General features: G+C 38.0%; 1 protein-coding gene across 4 annotated transcripts in view; it reads right to left on the minus strand.

The window, feature by feature from the left end:
* LOC129731185 (uncharacterized) overlaps positions 1-26218 on the minus strand; it is a 131898-nt gene that overhangs the window by 67132 nt on the left and 38548 nt on the right. Inside the window, exon 3 of one of the 4 annotated variants that reach the window (XM_055690996.1) lies at positions 1448-1546. The exons of 2 other annotated variants lie outside the window; for them this stretch is intronic. In XM_055690996.1, coding sequence (XP_055546971.1) covers positions 1448-1546 — 99 coding nt within the window. Of the gene's footprint in view, positions 1-1447; positions 1548-26218 lie in introns of those variants that run through there. One more of the 4 variants, XM_055690998.1, reaches the window with a different exon arrangement.

A 26218-nucleotide genomic window follows, 5' to 3' on the forward strand; every position in this document is an offset into this window, starting at 1 on the left:
TTCAAAATCGGTTATGTTGATCGCAGCCTTTGTGCTGTCCCAACAGTGGGGGTATCAACTAAATAAACTACAACAGAATTTGTTTGCTAGGATCCCACGAAGAATGTTTGCTTGTGTTGATGCTAGGAAATTTTCATCCTTCAATTACTTGTTTATTTGCCTTGAAAAAAGGCATTTTACTGTTCAAAATCGGTTGCTGATCGCAACCTTTGTGCCCCAACAGTGGGGAAGTTAAGATACACGGACAACATGCACTGTGGAAGCTATTTCACCTTCTGTAAATTAGACGGCCACGACAGATGTAACTGCTAGAATCCGCACAGAATGCTTGCTTACGTTGTCAAAAATTATTCACTTTCAATGACTTGTTTATTTGCCTTGAAAAGAGGCATTTTGCTGTTCAAAATTGGGTTTGTAATGACGATCATTATGCTGCCCCAACAGTGGGGGAATAATGGCAGTCTGACGAGGCACGCTGAGAAGAACCGCGCTGCTCCTGAGACGTGGTGACCAACCACAGGGCTAGTGCTGCTGCTAATGAAGGACGACTACTGTTGACAACTTGTCGCTGTCCAGAACAATTATGAGCGGCTTCGGCTGAAACAGGCTCTTATATATGCCAAATAGCATGTTTTCAATTGCAAGGTATATGATTCTGTCGACCGTGCTTGGGAAACAATCATATAACGACCAATCAGAGCACGTAATTTTCGTTTAAACAAGGCTTGACAATTATCAATAGTACAATAGTTTGCATAATCAATCAACAATTTTCTACATTTGGGTGGATGCGTGTATAATTTTCCAAACAATTGCTGCAAAAATGAAGGAAATTGGTTGAAAACAAACCGATTTATAAGCATTTAAAAAGGGACATATTTCGTCCTCTTTTCGGTAATAGTTTTCCTATTTGCATCCCTATGTGGTAGGCTAAAAAAAACGTAGTTCTACGTCAAAAATACAAGGAATACTGTTCCCAGGGACGTTCAGTTTGTCTTCAACTTTCATATATTTTATTAGACTACCCATGGAAAAACTGAAAAAATGGGAAACTCTTTTTATTCGAATATAATTCTACGTTAAAATCCACAGACTCTTCATTTTCTATTGCGTTTTTAGGAACATTTTTATAATCATTACCATCTGGAAAATTTTTGTATGTTTGAAATAGCGTTCAACGCAACAAAATCACATGAGCTATGTAATGTCATTTCCATGAAAGTCGGATACAGGGATTATCTACGACACATTTTATAAAAGACAAACTGTGTTCAGTTCAAAAGAAGAAAATATATATCACATTTCGAATGTTTCATTGAAAAAAATATAGGTTGAAGTAATAATACCAAAACATCAATTCGAGTCGGACTGCTTCTGGATTAACCAAATTGGCTTTACATGCATGGAAATACAACAAATGATATATTATTATTGAAACAGTACTCACCAGAATAAACCTGCCAAAAGATTTAATAGCAAACTTTCCGCTTTGCAGAGAAATTATTCTTGGCCTTGAAAACGTCTCTTTCAAAAAATAAGCTGTGCCCTAAGGAGAGATGTAATCTTATTTTATTATTTAAGATTATAATATATAATTCTGTTAGCGATCCTTCATCTACAGAATTGTTCACTGTTTAAATATTGTCCATTCATTATGAGTCATTATATATTTTGCTTAAAAAAAAAACACCATATATTGTTAGTAGTCAAAACACCTCAAACTATTTCATTTTTATTTTTCAGGCAACACAAGGCAATGCCATGCGCTACTCCGGCCGACCAGGATCAAAGTACCGGCGAAAACGTTTTATTCGATTGAAGAAAAGAGTTATTTGGACGCCAAAGAAAGTTGAAGTAGCTTTTTGATTGAGGTTTAAACTACTTTTCGAATTCTTTTCACATAATAAGATCACGTTCTTCATTTACATAACATTTCGTTTATTTTTTTTTTTCAGGTACCACAACCGTCCGGCATAGCAAATCGTACGAACTGACATGAAAATTCTCTTACCTTGCCTACGAAGCCTCAGAGTATAGATATCCCGATTCAAATGAGAAAAAGCATTCTCACTGACATACGCATTATGATGAAAATTGCGGAAAACAATTAAGCCTTTTTTGAACGTGTCACAGTGCCGTCTTTTGATGAGGTGTTCGTTGAAAAAAAAGTTAAAGGGTATGTGCTTGAGTGCACAAACGTAGGCTTGCCGTGGGACTATGGTGGGTGTAAAGATTCGATTCTGCCATAGCCATAGTATATAACGCACACCGAACGTACAAATACCATACACAATAATCCATGAACATTTCACAAAAAAACACATACACCTGTCATAAACCGCAGCGTACAAATACCAATACCCAGATTAACTGCCCATAAATGCATAACAGTCCCATGTAATTCCTCATCACTTTTTTCACATACCTCATCAGTTTTTCACATACCCGGTGCTCTAAAAAAATCACAAGAAAAAGCTTTTTGTTGCTAAATTGGTTAGGAAATAAAAGATTTTGGTCAGCCCATGTTACAAATAAACGCGAAACAATATATAATCATTACCATCTGGAAAATTTTTGTATGTTTGAAATAGCGTTCAACGCAACAAAATCACATGAGCTATGTAATGTCATTTCCATGAAAGTCGGATACAGGGATTATCTACGACACATTTTATAAAAGACAAACTGTGTTAAGTGCTGAAAATAACTAACATAAAATTATGGTCACTATCATAGAAATACCAATTGAAGTACTGATAGGAAAAATAATTAACTTGTTGCCTATACAAGTATTCTGTCATAAATATATTTACCTCGGATATATGCATTTTTGCACACACATGTTATACACACATACAAACAAAAACACACACTACTCACACACACACACACATCCAAACACACATACAAACACACGTTACTTACACATACACACACACGCTATTCACACACCCACACGCTATTTACACACCCACACATACACATCCACACGCTGCTCACACACACGCTTGATATACGACACACCATACCTACACTATCGATGGCACCCAAACGGCTTCCAAGTCTTCCAATGGTCCCCAGTGTCGGTCACGTCCAATTTCGGGCTGTATTCTAACAACGATATCTGAATTAGATTACCACTGGTGGGGTCCAACTCAGATCGAAGGGAAGCCGAACTGTTCGCCTTGACGGTCGACCAGGGAATAATCTTCTCTTTTTTTGGATTCAATATTCTTTATTTTTCTTACGGTATTTTCATTACACATTTGTTTTTTTTTTTAACATTGTGAGAGATTCAATTTTATCAACTTTTCAACTCTGATGTTTTTAATGTACTATAAGTGTTACTACTTTTTCCTTTTCTACGTACATGATTTACATTTTAATGCTCGGCATAAGAGTTTTAATTATTAAATAAATATACCTAGCTACTTATAAATAAAGCTCACGAATGAGCACCGCACTAGAGTTAAGTGCATTGTTTTTAGTGTTTTCAGCGTGTACAGAGATTGGGTTTTCGGTCATATCGATACCAGCTATTTGATGCACTTCTGATGTTTGGGTTCCAAAGGGCACGTTCAAGATCATTTTCAGGAACTTGTTCTGATCCGTTGAATCTTCTGCAGGTGGGTTCTCGCGCAGATTCTCCAGACCGACGAGGCGTATAGGAGCATCGGCAGGATGACCTGTTTATATACCGTCAATTTATTCACGACGGATAATTTCGATTTTCGGTTGATTAGCGGGTACAACTTCTTCATTAGCACTAAACTTTTCGTTACTGTTTGTTAGATGTGGGGGCGATAAAGTATCTTATGATCATAGGTCAAACCGACCAGGGAATATCGACATTGTTCAACCGAATCTTTGTTGTCGGCACCAAACGTTGACTATTCCGACGAGGAAAGACTATGGTCTGAATGGTCTGCATTTAACTTTTGCAGCTTTTTAACTGTTTGGTTGATCTGTCTGCCCTCGTACATAATGGCGGTATCAGGAATATCTGATGTAAATAAGTTGTACAGAACAGGACCAAGAATGCTGCCCTGTGGAACACCAGCTCCTACGTCGTATGGGTCAGACAGGCCACCCAGCACACAGACCTGAGATTTGCGCAGCGTAAGATAGTTTTGCACAATTTTCACTAGATAAACGAGATAGTTGTAGCGCTGGAGCTTGTAGATAAGCCCGTCGTGCCACACGTTGTCGAATGCTTTTTCTAGGTCCAGGCAGGCCATGGCAGTTGTTTTAGATAGATCCTTGTTCCGATTGATGAGTTTTGTTACTCTCTGCAGTTGATATGTTGTTGAATGACCTCTACGAAAACCGAACTGCTCGTCCAGGAATATGTTGTTCACTTCTGCGTGGCACAGAATACGGCTGTAGATGCATCGTTCGAATACCTTGCTGAGAGCAGAAAGCAGACTGATGGGACGGTAGCTTTTGGGGCATGTGCTGGAAAGTACGCCAGTTCAAGGCATCGGTTGAACACTTTTACCACCACAGACAAGGATGTTGGTCCAAGGTTTTTGAGCACAAGGTTGAACACTCCGTCAAATCCGAGAGCCTTCGTGTTCCGAGAGAATTTGATGTTGTTCTGAACCTCGTCCACTGTTATCCGTTGATCATGTGGTAAGACATTCGGTGTGTGCGCAGAATTACTATCGATTCTCTGACAGCTGGTTCGATTCCACTCACAATATCACGACCAAGTTTGTGGGAAGCGGCAAAATGCTGAGAGATAGCACAAGCGGGAAGTTAACAGAGTTTCACTATTCACTCTTAACGGCGGGATGGGTTTTGGTTTGTTCTTTAACACTTTAGCCACACGCCAAAATTTTCGTGAGCAGTTGGGCAAATTACGTAATTCGGTTGCAAACTGTCTGTTTTTCACTTTCTTCAGAAGTTCTTGAACGATTTTTGTCAGCTGTCTAACGTAGAATCGGTGCCTAGGGTTGCGGGTACGTTGATATTGCCTTCTCAGCGAGTTTCGCAAGGAAATTATGCGCTTAGTGTTGTCGTCGATTTGCACAAACTTACGTGTCACTGGAACAGATGGGATGTAGTGGCACTCTGCTTCCTGGATGACGTTCATCATGGGCTGTAGAGTACGATCGATGTCTCCAGTGCTGTTCAAAGTGATGTCCGCATCAAGATGGTTTTCAACATACCGCTGCAGCTGAACCCAATTTGCACGATGGTAATTTCTTCCTTGTTGAACTTGGCGCCGTTCTACGTTAGCATCAATCTCAGCGATGACCGGAAGATGATCCGAGGAGAGCTCTGTTATGGTTTTCGGAATCGAAAATCGATCGGTGATGTTGGTCAGAAAAATGTCAAGCTTGGAGCCTACACCACCAGGGGAGATGTAAGTTGGTAATTCCGAATGAGCGGGATAGTAATATCCAGCTTCGGAATCTTCTACGATGATGTTACCATTTGAGTTGAACCTGGAGTCAGCGTTGCCAGGTCATTTTTTTAAAAATCTGGGAAAGGCAAAATAAAAATCTGGAAAAAATCTGACAGTCATTTCGTGGGGTGAAAGGTTAATTTTTCGAAAAAAAGTCCTGGGGTACGCAAAATTTTAGGTGATGAAATTGCAAAATTTCGCGCCAAAATTGAAGTGATGACCTTTTTGTGGAACAGAGAAAATAAAATCTGGATAAAATCTGGATCATCCATGAAAAATCTGGATAATTGGACATCAAAGCTGTCTACCTGGATACATGTTCAAAAAGCTGGATATTCCAGCTAAATCTGGATACCTGGCAACGCTGCTTGGAGTCACCCCAAGCGGAGAGGCGAGCATTGAGATCACCTGTGATCAGGCATGGGGAAAACACAGCACTCTAATACACATGAGGCCCCTCCGCTAGCAAACACGCCACAGAGGGTATTTCGATTTCCACTCCCGTGCTGGCTTAGGACCGAACACGCGACGCCGTCGGCAAGCCCGAGAGCCGAGTGTTTTAGACTTCGGTTCACCGTGCAGCCGAGGGCTTGCTGTTTCGGAAGGCACTCAAGCTTGTTTTACAGACGAATCGGTCGCCACTGTGAGATCGTTATGGTATAATACTAGATAACTTGACGGCAGCCATGGCATAAAAACACCTCGAATTTGTTTTTTATACAAAATTTGTCGATATGTGTTGCAAAACAAATGTAGGGGAAAAATAAAATTACGAGCGTGTGACTGGAAAATGTAAAATCCGTGCGGTTTGATTACCAGTAATCTCCGACAAGTTTTTTTGTTGTTGAATATACTTACGCGCTGATTGCCAAATTTTTTGTTCGCATAGCTTGGCGTCTGTCGTCTTTGCTATTAGTGACAAAGTTGGAAAGTGGTTTTGGGTTACTCTATGTAGTTTACATTAAAACATATCGTAAAATCGCTTCGAACTCCGACCGCTCAATTATCACTTGTATGTTTTCAAATATTGGACTCGTTTTTATGTGTTAATATATTTCGGGGTGCAAGGAAATGTTACTAAATATTATCATGACAATACGTTTTCTTCGCGTATTATTCAAATTAAAGGAAACAACATATAAATAGGTATGCTAAAAGAGAAAAACCGGGCTGTTTCAATGCGACTTTTGTTTTGTATGAGAATGAAACTACAGGATAATTAGTTTAATTTACGAATTGTATAAAACTGATGTATTTCTCTGAAAACAAAAGAACAATGAAAAATTATTTCTGTAATGAGCTATCAATCTTTTCAAAAAGTTCACTATTTAGTTTAAAGAATAAAATGTTGGAAAGGTTTTGGTTACTTAACCGCAAACGTTTATCAGTCAGCACTAATCCCAAAGCACTGAATGATCTCTCAGCCGAGACTTGAGTACAAGGCACCGCAAGTGCAACTTGTGCCAGAGAATACAAGATTGGTTCGGTTCTTTTGTTGTTCCAGTAATACTGCATGACCAACTCTGATGACGGCATTCGATGACGAAGCGAGATACTTTTTAATTTTGTCTCAACTGTTTCTGTTGACTGATCGGTTGAAGAATCTATTTCTTGGAGCATTGCTTCTACGCGTGTAACTGGAGTTTTTGAAGTAGTTGGACTGTCACAGGATGTTTCTAATTCATTCGAATCCGTTTTGATATTGTTCCAGATTGTCATTAGGTGCTGTACGCCTATCTTTTTTTTGTTCTTCTGTAAGGAATTTCGACTTGACAAAATTAATGCGAGGATCGAGGTGCATCGCTGCTAGAAATGCTTTTCCTTCAAATAACACTGTCTGACGCGTATGCATAGCCAACACTAAAGCACTAGCCATTTTGCTGCCTTTTATTTCCTTCAAATGTAATATACAGTCCAACCAAAAAAAGAAGAAATCTCCCATTATTAGTGTTTCACTTTGCAAGCGAACAGTTGCGGTGTAAACAGGATTGAACGACTTAACAAATTCATTTATGAATTGCCAATCTTCTTCAGTCAATTGAATTTGTCTGTTGTCTTCTATCAGATCTCTGAGAAATTGCTCGTTTGTAGCAAAATACTCCAGCATTATATAAGCGGAGTTCCAGCGTGTCTCGCAGTCTAATTTAGGTACGCTCACTCCGCTTTGTTCGAAAATACGACGAAGCCTTAATGTATAAAGAAAAACATATTATAGTTAAAAAGAGTAAAATAAATACAGTAAATCGATATTATTTAAGCCAGCACCCTGCAATTTTTTTGTTTTGAGTGACTTTAATATTTTTGTTCAGTTGTTATTCCACTAGACGGGTTTTCAATCATCTTGACTAGGACTAGTAGTACATGAGGTTTAAAGTTTTAAACCTTTTCGAATAACGATAAGAGTAAAACAAAGTTGTAGAGCAGTGTTTTTTTTAAATTGTTCAAATTAAAAAATCGTTTTAATTAAATTATGACAGAGTAAAAGCACAGCAAGGCCTTGGTGCTCCATTCCGATTCGGAACTCAATTACAATTACTTTTAGAGCCAAGACGGTTTGTTTAATCGGTTTGACGTCTGTGGCAAAGTTGTAAATAACAATATTGACTTTCTGAAAAAAATATACACTCTTCAAAAAAAATTTAACAAAAAAAAAAAAATTAAAAGAAAAATAAAAAATAATTTTAAATAGTTTATTTTCGACATTTATTTAATTTATTTTTTTTTATCAAGAATAGAGTGCTCTATTGGTGATTATGAAATATTTTTACATCAAAAACGGTTTGTTTGATTGGAATACACAAAGACAAAATTATTATCCGCAACTTTGCTGAAGACGTCACACAGGGTAAACAAACCGTTTTGGCTCTTAGAATATTTATAGTCATCAATACTTTGCCAAAACAGCATTTTTAAATAGCTTCCCAAAAATAAGTCATGCTTCACAAAAAAAGCACAGAATGGCATCTTTTACCCATAGAAACGTCTATGCAAAGTTTCAGCATAATCAAAAATGACAATTTAAAAAAATATAACTGGGACACTTTCTGTCGAACTGTTCAACAGTTAGAGTTTTCAAGGAATTTTCAATACGTCTGAATCAAATTTATTTGAACAAATAAATTTGAGATCTATCTCATAGCTGGAAAATATCCAATCAAAAACCATAGATAGGTTTAAAAGAGTGATTGTTTCATTTTTTCTAAAACTTAAGTTTACACACAACCACATTAACCTGATCACTCACATATACACATTGATATAGACACAACCCGCCCCCCCCCCCCCCCCCCCCAACACAAAATAATTATATTTTCTTCATAATACTTACTGTTTCGTTCGGAGCTGTTTCGAAGTATTTTTTGTTCTGTCCAAAAACGGCTTCAAACTTAGTTTCTTTATTGTATCGTGTACGCAGAGCTGCAACGTATGTGCTGCACATCTCACGCTATCTGAAATAGCGTTTGTAATCGCATCTAAGCATTTTCCCTCTTCCAAACTTTCGTCGTAATCGATATTTTCGTCCAAACTTCCAACTTCCAAATCATAAACGATATCGTCATCTCGTTTTTGGGCTTCACGGATTAATTTAGCGGCTTTTAAATAATTTGCGCCATTGTCTGTTGTCACCGAATATATTTGTTTGACGTCAACTTCAAAATCGTTCATTACCCGAAGAATCTCATCTTTCAAAGCTTCAGCAGTTTGCGGAGCATCAAAATCGATAACTGCTAGAGTTCGCAGGACAAACGTTGCCTTTTCTATAAATTGCACACAAATACTAATGAGGTTTCTCCCTTTCCGTGTAGCCGAATCGACCTTCACGCACAAAATCCTTCCTTTAAATTTCCTGATTATTTCTTTTTTAAATTCTAACGCAGTTTTTTCAACTTCAACTGGAATGGTCTTACGGTTAATGCTGGGGACCTTCAACGCTTTTGTAAGCATGTCAAGCAAGTTAGCTAGGCCAGGTTGATCAAGCATATTAAACGCCAACCCTCCTTCCGTTACCATTTTCACACAATATTCGATAAGCAATTTGTTATCAATCGGTACGGAAACTGCGGGAATCTTCCGTTTTAATGGAATGTTATGGCGTGTTTCGTCATTTGCAATCGTTTCATTAAACACGTCAGCATGCACTAATTGTAAGTGCCTTCTCAAGTTATAAAATTTGTTAACAGTCAATTGTTTTAAACATAAACAACACCGTGGAAAAGATCTGTCTCCTTCCCTCGTAAAGTAATCGGTGATAACCTTCACCGTATCCTTTGACAACTTAGCACTTTTTCCTTCCGACATAGTACTTCTGGAGCAAAATCAAAACAGGTTATTATTAATCAAAACTTTAAACTCAACTAAGTCAATGAACCATTCTCATCCCACTTGTTTTGTATGTAGTGTTAATGGATGAATGGGATGAGAGAGAGAAACAAAACACACATCGTGTTCGAGGAAACGCGTGTTCGCCCCCATTTAGCTAAAGGGCATCCGACGTGCATTCACGAAGTCAAAACACTCGAGCCGAGGGCTCCCGAAGTTGCCGATGTGGCGTTTCATTCGGGACACTGTAAGTTTCAGTTTTGTATTGCCACTGGAAGGGCAAAAAAAATAGCCCCGGTGGCATTGCTTGAAACACACACGCGGGCGTGTGGTAGGTTTAGACATGCCTGCCTGTGATGACGAAATTGCCTTCTCTTCTAGACAGCTTTTGGATGTCGTTCTTAAATTTCACCGTGGTTCCATCTGCCCGTCGAGACTGCTTCGGACAATAGACCGCAATAAATGTGAGTGGTCCATCAGTGGTGGTAATTTCGATTCCTACAGCTTCGACAAAGGTTGTGTTGAAACTCGGTAGTGATTTGTATGGTAGTCCTCTCCTTATGGCGATTGCAACCCCGCCCCCAACTGAGGTTGTGCGATCCAGTCTGACTATCGAGTGCTCCGGCAGGCAGAAGTTTATGTTCGGCTTCAAATGTGTTTCGGTTATTGCAGCGACATCGATGTGGTGTATGTTCAGAAAATGTAGAAGTTCTAACTTCTTGTTGGCCACAGAGCGGGCATTCCAGTTAAGGATTCGAAAGAATGGATCCATGAAGGTAGTAAAAAGTCATCATGACCGCAATCTGTTCCTGGTTGGTGCGTCAAGCCTTTGTTTGCTGATCGAGTTTAAGAAAAAGCGTAGCTAGCTGTTCCATCGAGTATAAATTGCTACTTGTTGGGGGCATGCTGGCAGCCTGTGCATAACTCAAAAATCCGGGGGTTCCGGCTAGGAATACCACCAGTTGGAGGAGGTGGTAACGGCAACGTACTTGAAGTCGCTGGCGGGGTTGGTGTAACGCTAGGTTGTACACTTTTCCTATTCGACGGTCGCTGGCGATTGGCAATTTCACTTCGAATTTTGATAAATTCTGCTCGTTTTGGGCAGGAACGGCTGTTCGTAGCATGCTCTTTGTCACAGTTGAGGCACTTGATTTGTTCGGCTTCCTCAACAAGACAATCCACTGTTCGATGCGGACCAAGCAGTACAACTTTGAATGGTTTTGTAGCTGAATATCGTGAGTGAAATACTCCGCTTTTGTTTGCTTCAGGTAAGCCTCTACTGCCTTGTAATGTGGGGTGGATGGAACGACGATTTTGTAGCCGTCCGTGCATAGCCTCAGGGTAGCTACCAGCCCTTTGCTGATTAGTTCATTGAAGTGTTGCCTTAGTCTAGGCGGGAAACCTTTTACGTAGAAAGGCGGCATTTTCTCCTTCTTTTCCGTTTTCTCAGTAGTTTGGTCAGCCAGCGATGCAAACTTGTTAGCAGCTAGTATCTTCTTGGCGATTCCATCATCCTTTTCAGCAGGGTCACGAGGACGCTTATTGCTTTGCTCTTTACTGGAACCCGTTTTTCCCATTTCGTTGGGACCCGACAACGTACTGTTGTATAACGAATGCGATAGGTAAAATAAACGAATGCGATAGGTAAACTAAAACTTTCAATTGTTGTAACAAACACGTCTGTACACACCAAGCGTGAGACGAAGAATAATGATCTTCTCTCAACACGGAATGTCCTTTTATAGCGTCACTCAGTGTAGGGAACTTGGGTGATTGGGGGAAGAACCAATCACGTGGAAGCATCTCTGCTTTCTTTCTTCGTCGCTTACGTTGGGTGATGAATGCGATGCCAATAGGCTGGCATTGCTAGCCAATGACTGAATGCGTGACATCATTTCGTCTATGTTTTTGAAGTATTTCCCTAAATATACCAATCGTATGAAAAATGTATGTGGATATTCGACCTGCAAACTTTTCCGTAATTTTCACGGAGTAATAAGAAAATGGTAACTAAAACTATCATGTTATACAAATCTTGTATATTTTAGCTTTCCAACGGTATATTAACTTTTGAAATCGGAACAGTTGTTTGAGCGCTATTAGCATCTAAAATGCATGTTCAATCCAGTTTTCACAGAATGGACCTTAGTATAGTGAAGAAAGACGTAGTTTCACGTTAACAGTCGCATTGGACAAGTGAAACGACGTTATCGTATATGTATGGTGAGATGCAAGTTGTTTCAGCCTGGGACCTATTTTCAAAGTGAGAGCAAACTATATGTGGGTTTTGACCATAGAAAAAACTCGAACATTTTCAAAATTAAAAATTTATTTACTTGAAGCATTGAAAATCTAAAACTGATAACTAGCTGTCATTGTATTTTGACGTGGGACTACGTCTTTGTTTTCTATACTGGTATGCATTCTGTAAAATTGGAAATGAAACTGGCAAATGTTGCGTCAGATTTCGAACGATAATAACAGGATTACCACATGATGGATAACAATAACCAATATGTTGTTGGATAGGGAAAATGTTAAATAATTTTGTAATACGCTAGTTATCATCATTTTTTCATTGCAAAGCCAGGGTGGCCACTCATTTTACATTTTCAAGTTCCCGCATTTTTCCCGGATGATTGCAAGAAATTCCCGATATGTTCTATCGACGGCTGAACGTCAATTTTTTAACCCTAAATTGGAAGTAATAGCTATCACTATCACTTCTACTTCTACCGAATTTGCTCGGGACATTCTACACAAACAGTTGATTAGTTACATAAAATGCAACCTTGACCTTCCCATGGTAGACAGGTTAAATACAATTTTTGCGATTTTCTCAAATTTTCAAATCTTCCATTAAGCACTCAATAGTCGTGTTAGCTATTTTGTGCGTTCATTATGTCTGTCTTCTTAAAATATGATATAAGCACCCTTTTTTTAACGCATAACAACCTATGAGGGGAACAACAACACTCAATAGTCGTGTTAGCTATTTTGTGCGTTCATTATGTCTGTCTTCTTAAAATATGATATAAGCACCCTTTTTTTAACGCATAACAACCTATGAGGGGAACAACAACAAAAAACAGCACTTTTCGTACAAAAGTTTTTTTTCCGTTGTTCAAATCACCGGAAAAAGTCATGGGAAGTTAAGGGTGAACATAAAAATACTCAATCTAAGAGTAAAGAATATTTTGATTGAATTGATTATTTAGGGAACAAACCTGTGACGTGGTTTTTTTCCTCAAATTGAAGATAATGTTATTTCACGTTCAGGAAAAATACTGCGATTTAATTGTATTTCGTTTATCACGCGTTACTTAGATTCTGCAAACTTTTCAGAAGTGAATTTACAACTTTTTCAGCATTTTTATTTGCTAGTCCATCAAAGTTGCATCTCTCTGGTCATCTGCCAACGTTTTCAACTAATTTGCATCCAGCGCTCAAAATGGTCAAAAAAATGATATTAGGGACCAACATTTCAGATTTCGAAACTTAAAAAATAACCTGGAAATCAGAAAAATGATCTTAAATTTTTAGTTTTCCAATTAAAAGGTTTTCACTGCACGAACATGTCTTGCAGAAACCGTTCAAAAGGAAACAAATTTAGTTTGAGTCTCTTTTAAACTTTTCAAGAAAAAAAAGTTTCCTGAAATTTTCCCAAATCCTATTTAATAGGATTTTTTCTAAAGAGTTTTCAGTTTTTTTTTCTCCATGATAGTCAATGTTCAGTTTACATTATGCAGTTTTTAAAAAACATATAAGTATTTTTTTAAAATCAGCTCTTTGAAATGTTTAATTTAGAATATTTTGAATACTCAACTACTGCCGGAAACATCGCACCAATCAAACAAATCGTTCTGGTTTCGAAAAAAAACCTTCAGAAATTTTAACATCTTTCGTGTTCATACAACGTTGTAACATTTGGCAACTTAGAATTCAAAAAATAACTTTTTTAATATATTCAATAAATTTTTTAACAGAACTACTCTCTACAGCTTCGCCGGAAACATCTCACCAATCAAGTCAATTATTTTGGCTTTTAAAATATTTCAAGTATTTTTGTTTATCTGTGGTCAGATTCAGCAGCCAACTCTTCAATGCAAAGGGCGCTTTCAGGGCTAGCGCTACGATCCTGCAGACACTAACAGTCTCTTTCGAGCCGAGACACGAACCTACGACGACTGACTAGTTAGGCCAGCACGTACCCTAAGACCAGTTACAAAACGAAAAGCATGTAAAAAGTTGTATGTAGAAACAAAAAAATTAATAAAATGTTTTCTTGAAAAACCTCGAAAACGATTATGCTGTTTTCTAAGAGCATTTCTGATTGTATTTACATCAAAAATAGCTTTTTTTACAGTCAAATTGTATAATTTACAGAAAAAATACGAATTTGAAATATGTACAAAAATTATTTTTTCGAAAAAATTCAAAATAATGTTTGCTCTGTTGTGTGGCAAGTTTCAAATGTTTTTTTCAAGAAACTGCTCCGCAGAGCAAGTTCATCCCAAACCCAAATTTTCACCAGCATTGAGTTTCTAAGCGGAAATGGTAGCTAGTTTCGCTTGAGTTCTAGAGTATTCGGACAACTGGAGAATCAGAACTGTGTGCCACTTATTTTGTCCGCAATTTGTTCTCGACAAACTGGCAACTACCATTCCCAGACTCCGGACCGGTTTTTGACCCCGGTTTCAATTCGCTTTACCATCTTGAGAAGTCCCACAGAGTCCATTCAATTTTCATTAGATAACACCAGATTTCGACGTTTTATGCTATTCTAAGACATTTGATGTCAATATTTATTTCATTTGAAAAGCAGGACTGATAAAAGTAGTCAGCTGGTCAGCGGGTCGGAAAAAGTAAATTTAGTAACTTTTTGGGCAAAACATTGACTGATGAAGAAAAATGTGACTTTTGAGGGACCAACTTACAGTCCTGTACTTCCAACTTCTCCAATATTTGTAATTCCAACATACACAATACTTTGAAAAAATCTTGGTAACAAAATCCCGATAAAATAAAAAAATTCCCGACTTTTTCCCGCATTTTTCCCGATGTAATTTGATTCCCGACTTTTTCCCGCATTTCCCGATTGAGTGGCCACCCTGCAAAGCGGTAAAAATCGATAAAAAGTGTTAAGGAGAAAGTTAAGCGAACAATGAACCAATCACATGCGAGCATTCCTAGCACAGACGACATTAATAGACACCAACCATTCCCTGTGATATTCTCTGTATCAATATCCAAAGAAATGACAGAGTCTCCCCGTCCCAATAGGTTAATTTATGTTTACTTCCATGGACCTACACTAATTTGATGTCTCAAAGATAAAGGGTTTTCGAAAAGTGTGAAACAACACTTTTTCTTGAGCAATTTCTAAACCTGCTGTTAGAGGGTAATAAAAACTGATGTCTTGAAAGAAAACATGCTGGTATAAGCAACAGAACCGTAGGTAGAGTATAAGTGAAGCAGAGCGCAGCTAGTTTCTCGTCGTCTGTCATTGCAGCGGGCACGACTTCTATTCGCGTGCAATCAAAACTGCACTGATGACGATTGAAAGTTTATCTAATGAATATGGTTATCATAAAAACCATAGATTACTTAACAAGAATTGAACATTTTTGCAACGGTTATAAGTTATAAGATATTTTTATTGATTTTATTTTTGATATTCACTAAATAATCGTGACCGACATAATATCGAACGAGTAAGTTCCTAAAACATACTAATTTATAGAATAGTAAGAGCCGGCGAGTGCCTGTGATTTTTTTGTCCATTTAGTAAGATCTATTCAAAATCTTTTTGCCTTTCTCCTAGAAAGGTATAGCAATCACTTGCAAACCCGAAGATATAAAAGTGCTCCAAAGGGCTCAGTTCGACGAGCTGAGCATTTTCTGTATGTGTATGTGTGTGTATGTGCAGATTCTTATTCTCACTCACTTTTCTGAGAGTTGGCTGGACCGATTTTCATGAAATTAATTGCAAATGAAAGGTCAAATTGCCCCATAAGACCCTATCGAATTTTATTGTAATCGGGTTTTTAGTTTAGAGGTTATGTATCAAAATGTAAAAATCACGAAACATCATTATCTCAGAAACTACCGCAACCGATTTGAACAAAATTGGTTTCAAATGAACGGGCTACCTTAATAACCCTTAACTTTTGAATCTCATACAAATTGAACATGTGGTTCAAAAGTTATAAAAAGAAACGTGTTGTGGAGACTGTTTAATCTCACTCATGTTTCTCAGAGATGGCTGAGCCGATTTTAATAAAATCAGTTTCAAATGGAAGGTCTAGTTGCCTCATAAGACCCTATTGATTTGTTTTGCAATCGGACGCTTACTTTGCCTGTTATGTTTAAAAATGTGAAATCTAGCTATGAAAAGAAACATATTCCGAAGAATACTTGAACACACTCACTTTTCTTAGAGATGGCTGTACCGATTCTCACAAAATTAGTGTCAAATAAAAGGTCTAGCTACCTCATAACACCCTATTGAATTTCATTGTAATCGGACTGTAACTTTGTCTGCGATGTATCAAAATGTGAAAATCACATTCATTATCTCAGAAACTACACAACCGATTTGAACAATATTGATATCAAATGAACGGGTTAGTTAAGCGTTAACTGATGAATTATAATTGGACACTTGGTTTCAAAGTTTGGCATCCCTATACGTTCCCATTTCACTTGATTATAATCGAACTTAAGCAACCGTTATGTATTGAATTTTTAAAACAACGAAAGTCTATTATCTCGAAGATTACACGACTTATTTGAACAGAACTAGTGCCAAACGAACACGTCATTTCTCAAACTTACAATTAACAAATTTCATAACAATTTAATATGTGGTTCAAAAGTTATTGAAAAAACAGAAATTCAAAGACTATTTAAAACTACACACTTAGAAAAAAACACCGATTTCGGTAAAATTTTACCGAATTTCAAACAGCTGAACGTTCTTTCGCGTAAACCGTTCTGTAAATCTTTGATTTACCGAAAAAATCTGCAGAGCTGAAATGTTCAAATGTACCGATGATTTCGTAAACTTTACAGAATTCCACGTATTTTCGAATGATTTTTCCTGCTAAACGTATCGAAAAAACCGTAAAAATAAAACGGAATTTCGGATCAATTTCAGTTTTTCAGTAAAATTCAAATTAGGTTTGTTTTTATATTTAATCGTTTTTTCGGTTAAGCGTTTATTAAAATCATTTGTTAGGACCAAAAATAAACAATACAAATTACAAGTCTGCACACTCAATCAGATAATAAATGTTCGGTAATTATTATTACAATTTCGATCGGTAAGTTTGAGAAAATACAGAGTAGTTTGTAAAATTGATATGACTTTACATATTTTCTGTATTCAGCAAATGATTTAACTGAATACTGATATATTTTCTACTGAACTGTTCGGTAAATTGAACTTTTACCGAATATTGGTAAAAAACTACTGGACCAACTATAGAGCTGTCAATTTTTTTCTATTCGTTGTTCTCGTTCTGGTTGTCAAGTCATATTCTCGGTTCCGTTTGAACATTGAAGTTCCTACGAAAAAATGGAGGACTTTCTCCAACAACTTCAGCTAAAAGATAAATATTTAAATATTTTAGGCATCAAACCATCACATAATTTGCCTCTACTTCCGAGCATCTGTTGCATGCTACGTAAATAGTTTACACCGCCTTGTTAATGGACACACCCGGAAGATCTTCGGCTTTGAAACTATGAGCACAACTGGCATGAAGGTTAATTGATTTTCACCCTGACAAATTCTGTGCGGCGAGCGTCGATTTTTTATTTTTTTTATTTTTACTAGGTAAAATTTTTAATAATATTTGAATAAAAATATTTTTTTTATTAAAACAATGTTGCATCATATTTCTGGTTTACTTAAATAATTAAAAGTGAACAAATAACAAATATCACAGATCTTTCGGTATTGTCTTACACAACTTACAGATTTGATCGGTGGTTTTGGCAACTAATGGCATTTGCCGTTTTCACAAATTAGGTCGGTAATAATGACAGAAAGCAACAAAAATTTGATTACTGATCGATCGGTAGTGGTTTATATTACCGAACGTTTTACCGAGCGCTCAGCTGTTGAAAAGTCGGTGGAAAAAAGACGAATTCGGTGATTTAATATAAGTGTGTAAGATTACGTCAAATTTCATATTTTATTACAACATCAATATTTTAGAACCCAAAGAGTGCATATACCTGGGTCTGACCGCTAGTTGGATTAATTTAGGTTTTTTTTTTTACAATTCAACATTGTTAGCTGTTATTTTTTTATTTTTTACTTTACAAATAAAATAATATACTTAGATTAGCTGTCTTTGTAATAAAGTGAATGTAATTGTTGGCACATGAAACAAAGTTGTGAGGCAAAACTTTAACATCGTTGTAATTGTTAAATGTTGTTTGCACACAAAATAAACATTACAGGCACAATATCACCTAGTGTGAATAAAGTTCTTTCGAGCGTTATTAAACATATTTCTGAAAAAAATGAAGGGAAGGCTGAGAATTAAAATACGTAAATCACTGAACAAACGAATTAATTCTATCTGTAATTACAATAACTACAGTGTTTAGTCCCACGTCACCATTTCATGCAACCCTAGGGCTGTATACCTTGTAGTATTTTTTCTCTCTTTTACTCTAGAAAATCTATAACGAGCGTCTTAGCAGAGTGATTGAGATCAATCAAAGAAATAGTTATCGGTTTCCGTTATACTCTACTGAATTTTTTGGAAATAAATATTGAAATTCAGTCCGCAAATATATATTTCGACTGTGACGTACAGTCTTCCTCAGTGCTTATGTGGACCAGTCCACATAAGCACTGAGGAAGACTGTACGTCACAGTCGAAATATATATTTGCGGACTGAATTTCAATATTTATTTCCAAAAAATTCAGTAGAGTATAACGGAAACCGATAACTATTTCTTTGATTGATCTCTCTTTTACTCCTGATTTGTTCAAATCATTTTTGTTAGAGTCCATTTATTGATTGTGTCAAACGCAGAGTCAGAGAGGAGACTCAGAACATTGTGACATATGGCGGAGGCAAAACGAGAAAACCGCGAATAAGTGATAAAAATATTCTATGGAAATTTTGCTATATTTAACCCAGGGGCGACTCGTCCATAGGTGCAACCTGTGCAACGCACATGGGGACGTCAGGCAAAAAATGGATCTAAAATCCAAATCCATTATTTTCTTATTTTGAAGTAGAATACTTCTCTCAGGAAGTTCGGCTACATAGAGATGTGAAATGAAAATCCAAAACTGAAAAAAATGAAAAATATGTCGAATTTCAAATGCTAATAAATCGGTTAGTATTCGATGGATTTCTTTCGTTCTTGCAGCAATACATTGGAAAATCTTCTAAGATTCTACCCAAAATAGAATAATTGTAATTTTATTATGCACATTGTTGTACTATTGAAAATAGTCAAGCCTTGTCAAAACTAAAAATTCGACCTCTGATTGGTCGTTATATGCTTGCTTCCCAAGCACGGTCGACAGGATCATATACCTTGTAATTGAAAACATGCTATTTGGCCTATATAAGAGCCTGTTTCAGCCGGAGCCGCTCATAATAGTTCTAGACAGCGACAACAGCAGTCTAGTAATGGGAAATATCGCCCAAAACAGACATCGATAACAATCGATAATTCCTGGGCTTTTATCGATATTATCGATAAGTATCGATAATTTGACAGCTAGCGTTTTTTTTTTTATTGCCGCTTATTTTCCGTCGGTCTAGTTCCGCCACTGTTGTGGCCAATCACCGACGCCCAGGGAGGCGACTCCACACCCAGGACCCTAACTCACGACCCGTTTATTAACGGACCGGCGCCAACGGCTTTACTTCCTCATGCGATGGAAGGCGTGATCCCAGAGATTTTTCGCCTCAGAAAATCTCCCGGTGTCGGCTAGGATTGAATCTAGAGCAGTTGGGTTGGTTGTGAGTGGATCACGCCACCTCACAACCATCGACACCTATGTCGGCGGTGGGATTCGAACCCAGGCGTCGAGCGTGGTTGGCGGAGACGTTACCAACCACACTAGGCCCCCGCTCTGACAGCTAGCGTTTGCGGTAAAAAAAAATTTTTTTTTCAGATGGTGATGAAAAAAACTATGACAGATAATTCAGTTGGATAAATTTCCCATGGAAGGTTATCATGTTAGCTTCCTCACAAAAAAATATTACGTCCTTGCGTGCAGCCTTCCGGCAGTTAACCGGAACATTCGCCATGGCGGACGAAAACATGCGTGTAGCCGTGTTTTTGAGCTCTTCCTTCCTTTTTTTTATTAATTCCTCCTCCGTTTTCGCGACAAAATTGTTGGAATAAATCTTACGCTTCAAGTTTGTCCAGAAATTCTCGATGGGAAGCAGGTGGGGGACATTGGGCGGATTTGCCGACTTCGGTACCACATCGATATTCAGCCGCTCCATCTCCTCCAACGATCGCTTCGAGTAGTAGGCCGACGTCAAATCTGGCCAGAACACCGTGTCTTCGCGCTTATGGTATTTCTTGATGAACGACGCAACTTCTGTCAGGCACTTCGTACTATAAACTTCCCCGTTCACGGCCAGCCCGGAGCGAAAGAAGAGCAACTTTGACATCTCTTTCTCACTAATTGTCAGCCAATACCACTGCCGCGTCGCGATTCACCGGGAAAAACGACTTGACCATGTTATTCAACCGCTGTTGCTGCGTCATTGCCTGCAGCTCCGAGACCAGTGGACGGGACTGCCGCTTCCTGCATGTATGTCCATGTTCTCCACACTGTTTTAGAGCATGCACCAACCTCTCGGCCAAGTACACGCAGCGATTTAGCCACTTTTCCCTCGGTCTTCCTCCTCAGCATCCTTTGAAGCTTCTTGTCGCTCAGGGTCGTTTGCCGTCCGGAATCGGGCTTTCTTTCGATGCTCTGATCGTTGGCCAATAGTGTCAAGATTTTGTAGATGGCGTCCACAAAGTGCCGCACGATGTCCGTTTTTGACGCGGCGGGGTACCGTTCTTTGAACGCGAACTTCTGAACGGAGTAGCTTCACTTTTTTCGCCATCACAGTAACAGTATGACTGATAGAGCTGTAAAATTTTTTTGCTTACTCATGGGTTACTATGATTGATGATGCATGAGTAGTTTCATCAGTGCGATCAAAGGTAAACCCATGAAAAATCGGCAATTTTTGTCCATTTTTTCACCGCAAACGTTATTCGACAAATGCAATTTTGCTATATAAATTTGTTAAAAACAGAGACAGAGAATGGATACGGTAAAAACAGAGACAAAGAATTGATACGTTAAAAACAGAGACAGAGAATGGATACGTTTGCGTTGCGTTGACGTTAATGTGACAGTAAATGTATGGGCTAACTGTCAAATTGCCGCAAACGTAACCGCAACGTATCCCTTGAAGCCTTGAATGACAAATCTTACGATACTGCGAATGAAAATTCAAACAACCGGATGAGTTAAACAGTTTGTTTTGGAAAGTCTTCGGGTTTTACGCCTGGAGTGCTTTCTACGGAGTAGTTTCAAGCCGAAATTCGTTTTGAAGGTTGTATAATGAGGAAAATAGTTGAAGCAGGCAAAATTCTGTCAATTTTCAAATGGCCAAAACTTCACGAAAAATGAATCAATTCTGACAAAACAGGTTTCATTTTACTGGAAAACTGTCTTAGTTTCCTAGTATTACTTGAGAACTGGACGTGACCAAGGATCACTGGAAATGTTTCGGATTTCCGGAGTGTATGCCAAAGTGTACATTTTTGCAACGCGTAGAACTTTTTCTGACATTCTGTTACACTTAGGTTTATATGTTGTCAATAAATCAGAATTTGTTTCAAGTTTATTGGTAGCTAAAGATTGAAAATTTGCCAAGGACTCATCAAGGTATGAATTTATTAAGTATGGGTGTTGATTTTGGCGGTTTTTTCCCTGTTGGGTACTATGCACGTTCTATGCGTTGCAAAAATGTACACTTTGACACACACTCTTGAAATCCGAAACATTTTCGGTGTAGGTTGGTCACACCAAGTTCCCAAGTAATACTTTTTTTTTATATGCCCAGCTGTAGCGTTAATACGCTGGAATCTAAGGCTGGGACTTTGAGCGGAATCTAACAGCATTACAGAAGAGCGTAGCCATGTTGCTTACTTCGACACTGCAGCCTTACGGCTATCTGATAGATTCCAAGTTTGGTTTCGGATTGTTTTATTGGTTACTGTTGCACTAGGCCCAAGTTATATAATGAATGTATAGTCAAAACCTCCAGGAGCAATTCAACCTGACAAGACCAATGTCACAGATGAACAAATTGACCCTGGACTGGAGGTTCCAACGGTAAATATATGATTTGAATGGAGAACGTACCTGTTATCACCGGTTCATATTACCGATTTTACCTTACATACCACAGTAGTGTTGGCTATACCTTTCCAAGCCATCCAACCGTTGGTACTTATGTCGGCAGTCTTCCTCGTGTACTTGGTCGTTCCTTCTCACGTCTGCTACCTTTATTCATGCCGTCATCTGTCCTCGATCGCTCTCTTTGACATGTCCCATGCAAGACCGTTCGCGTTCCTGCCCTATGTCACGTACCTGGTTCTTTTCGTTGTTCTACTGCGGCAATTTTTATCTCGCAGCCGCAGAACGATAAAAAAAATAGAGAAGGGAGTGGATTAACAACAAAACCAAACAGTACAATCAACACACATCCACATAGACGCTGTCAACATATTTTAAACCCTTTAACCACCCATAGACGCAAGAGAGTCATTCTAGCAGAAAAAGGGAAAAACGTACAACTGATAACGAATTTCTTTATTCCACTGGGTCAGAGCACACCCGCCCCTGGAATAAAGAAACGACCCCGCAACTCACGACGTAAGCAAGAAAGACATGCCAGACAGCTGTCGACGTTCAATGCATGGGGCATTGGTATACCGAAATTAACAAAAGTTACGATGCGCGACTAACTATTTTTGAGGTGCCAAATGCGCGATAATGGGTCGAATCAAGGAGAAAAAAGAAACGTTCCGACAGCAGTCAGATTGTAACTGGGATTGACATATGGGAATAAAGAAATTCGCGCAGTTAAAATAGCTGATATTTAGTGAAGAAAAAAAAACACACACACACATGTATATATATAGAAAAATGATAATATGAGTAGTAGTAGTAGTTGTGAGAGAAATTAGAAGGGTTAGTAATGCTACTTTATATCTATGAGTGCAATGGGTGGACATCAGTCACGAGGTTTTGTTAGTAATGTTAGGGTTAGTATAAACCTCGCTTAAGCCCTACCGACCCCGCCAGTATTTAGTTTTGTTAGGTCATGCGAGACTAAAACCAGCGGTGTGATAAGTCAAGCGTAATCAAACATAACGAATGCTATTAGGGTGATTATTGAATATTGAGTTGTTACTATTATGTTATTACTATATTATTATTTATATTATTCAGCTGGGCATAAAAAATAAAATAAAAAATTATTATTTATATTATTAGTTGTCTAATCAAAAATTGCGTTAGGAAATAAGCTTGACAGATCACCGTCAAGTCCTCCACCCAAGGACCAAAGTAATATTAATATAATACTCAATTCTAGAAAATCTATAACGAGCGTCTTAGCAGAGTGATTGAGATCAATCAAAGAAATAGTTATCGGTTTCCGTTATACTCTACTAAATTTTTTGGAAATAAATATTGAAATTCAGTCCGCAAATATATATTTCGACTGTGACGTACAGTCTTCCTCAGTGCTTATGTGGACTGGTAAAGAGCAAAGCGTAAATCCTGTTTTTTTATTTGTAGTAGGTAAAAATGAAAATTTAGCACCCTTAATTGGAGTTAGGTAGGGAATTATGCGGTCGATTGTTTACCGTACCATGTCTGGGGTTTTTGGGAAGCAGATTGAATAGCCATGAGGGGTGATTACCTGCGTCTTTATTGAGAAGCGTGCATGAGTGTTGTTTATAAATTTCTAAACTTTCAGCTACGTCTAATTTCCATAAATTATTAACGGGGCGGAGGAGGTGAATGTTATCCGAAGTTAGTGGATGTTCCTCGTTAAAAATATGTTCAGCCACTTTTGATTTGAAATGGTGTGGTGGGGCATTTGTTGAAACTTTACTTGCTTTGGTCACTTCTGCGAAATGTTCTTTGAAACGTATCAATAGGTTACGTTTAGTTTGTCCAATGCAAACCATGTCACAGTGACTGCATGCAATTTTATAAATTCCAGCTTTGTTCAGGGTATCAATAGGGTCTTTGGTAGACCCTAATTTTGTTTTGAGTTGGGTATTTCTACTAGTGTAGACAATATCCATCCCAAATTTTCTAAATTTTGAACGAAGTGGGCGTGTCAAGTTAACGTCATATTCAACTGCTACCCTTTTCAGATCTTCTGTTATTGGGGTGAGTGTTGTAAAAGATTTCCGAATTTGAGCACGCTTCTTTTTATTGACAATGGCTTGAATGATACTTTCATTGTAGCCATTAAGTTTAGCAATTTCGAAAATATATTCCAGTTCCTTTTGCTTGGCTACTTCACTTAGAGGTAAAGTTTCCATGCGGTGGATCATATGATGGAAGGATGCCTTTTTATGCTGGAGGGGATGGTTTGAAGTGTTAGGTATTACCCGTTTTGTATTCGTGGGTTTCCGATAAATTTCAAATTCCAAGTCCGTAGACTTTCTGACTACAACGACGTCCAAGAAAGGGAGTCTGTTGTTAAGTTCTTTTTCAATTGTGAAGTTTATATTTTTATGGGTATTATTAAGGGATATGAAAAAAGTTTCAAGATCCGCCCTTTTCAAAATACAAAAAATATCATCCACATACCTCCACCATCGAATCGGTAAGATGTCCCTCTTCTCTAATGTACTTTCTATATTTGCCATGAAGAGCTCACATAGAAAGGGAGAAAGAGGATTCCCCATTGGTGCCCCTTTAGTCTGTTTGTAAAATTTACCACGAAATGTGAAGTAGTTTTCTTTCATGCAAAGGCGTGAAAGTTTCAGCAAACTGTCAACTTTCTTTTTCCAAGTATTATCAAAATATTGGGAAAGAAGCCAGTCCTCTAGAAGGTTTAAGGTTTCATTCACTGGAACGCTAGGAAATAAGGCCGTAACGTCAAATGAAACCATTATCTCATCAGATTGGATGTTACCCGAGGATCTTAAATTTTCAACGAAATCTCCGGTGCTCTTTACTGATCGACTTGGAAATTTATGGGGCATGGCTTGAAATTCTTTTACCAGCCATTTAGCCAATTTTTCTGTGGGAGCCCCTACCGCTGAGATAATTTCTCTCATTTCATTTCCAGGTTTGTGAATTTTGGGGAGACCCTTTATTCTTGGAAGAACTGGATTTGAAACACGAAGATTTTGTAACGCATTACCCAAAACGGGTTTGCATTCTTTTATTGTATTTTCTACACGTTTTACCATATCAGCAAGAGGATTGAGTCGCAGTTGCCAATATGGACCTTTATCAATTTTTTGGGTTATTTGTTCATCATAGTCAGACTTGTCCATGATGACGGTTTTGTTCCTCTTATCTGCTTTTAAATAGAAAACAGGTTTTTTACGTAATTCCTCAACTGTCTTTAAATCAGACGAATTTTCATGACGTGGCAGTGTCTTAGTAATTTTTGAAAAAATTTGGCGTACTTCACCAGTTTGTTCTGTGGAAAGTTTACAACTGTCCATCCCAGCTTCTATATCGATGATCGATTGTTCAATATTGGGTCGTGAAGGAATTGATACCCTGAACAAAGCTGGAATTTATAAAATTGCATGCAGTCACTGTGACATGGTTTACATTGGACAAACTAAACGTAACCTATTGATACGTTTCAAAGAACATTTCGCAGAAGTGACCAAAGCAAGTAAAGTTTCAACAAATGCCCCACCACACCATTTCAAATCAAAAGTGGCTGAACATATTTTTAACGAGGAACATCCACTAACTTCGGATAACATTCACCTCCTCCGCCCCGTTAATAATTTATGGAAATTAGACGTAGCTGAAAGTTTAGAAATTTATAAACAACACTCATGCACGCTTCTCAATAAAGACGCAGGTAGATTTTGAGCCGCAACATGCTTTTTTCAAGGCAAATAAAAAAATAATTTAAGGTTTATAATTTTCTGGCATCAACATAAGCAGACATTCTGTGCGGGATGCAATCAAATTCTGTTGTAGTTGTCTAATTTTCACTTTATTTAGTAAACCCCCCACTGTAGGGGCAGCGCAAAGGCTGCGATCAGCATAACCGACATTGAATAATAAACTGCCCTGTTAGAACGCATTCACAAGAGCAGTTAGTTCGACTATGCAGAGCTAATATGAAGTCTATTCAATCAATCAGCATAAACAGAATTTCGTCATCTCAACACGCAACAGCGAGCAAACGAAATCGCTTGATGTTACA

The sequence above is a fragment of the Wyeomyia smithii genome, chromosome 3 (genome assembly GCF_029784165.1).
Source record: "Wyeomyia smithii strain HCP4-BCI-WySm-NY-G18 chromosome 3, ASM2978416v1, whole genome shotgun sequence".
Taxonomy (NCBI): domain Eukaryota; kingdom Metazoa; phylum Arthropoda; class Insecta; order Diptera; family Culicidae; genus Wyeomyia; species Wyeomyia smithii.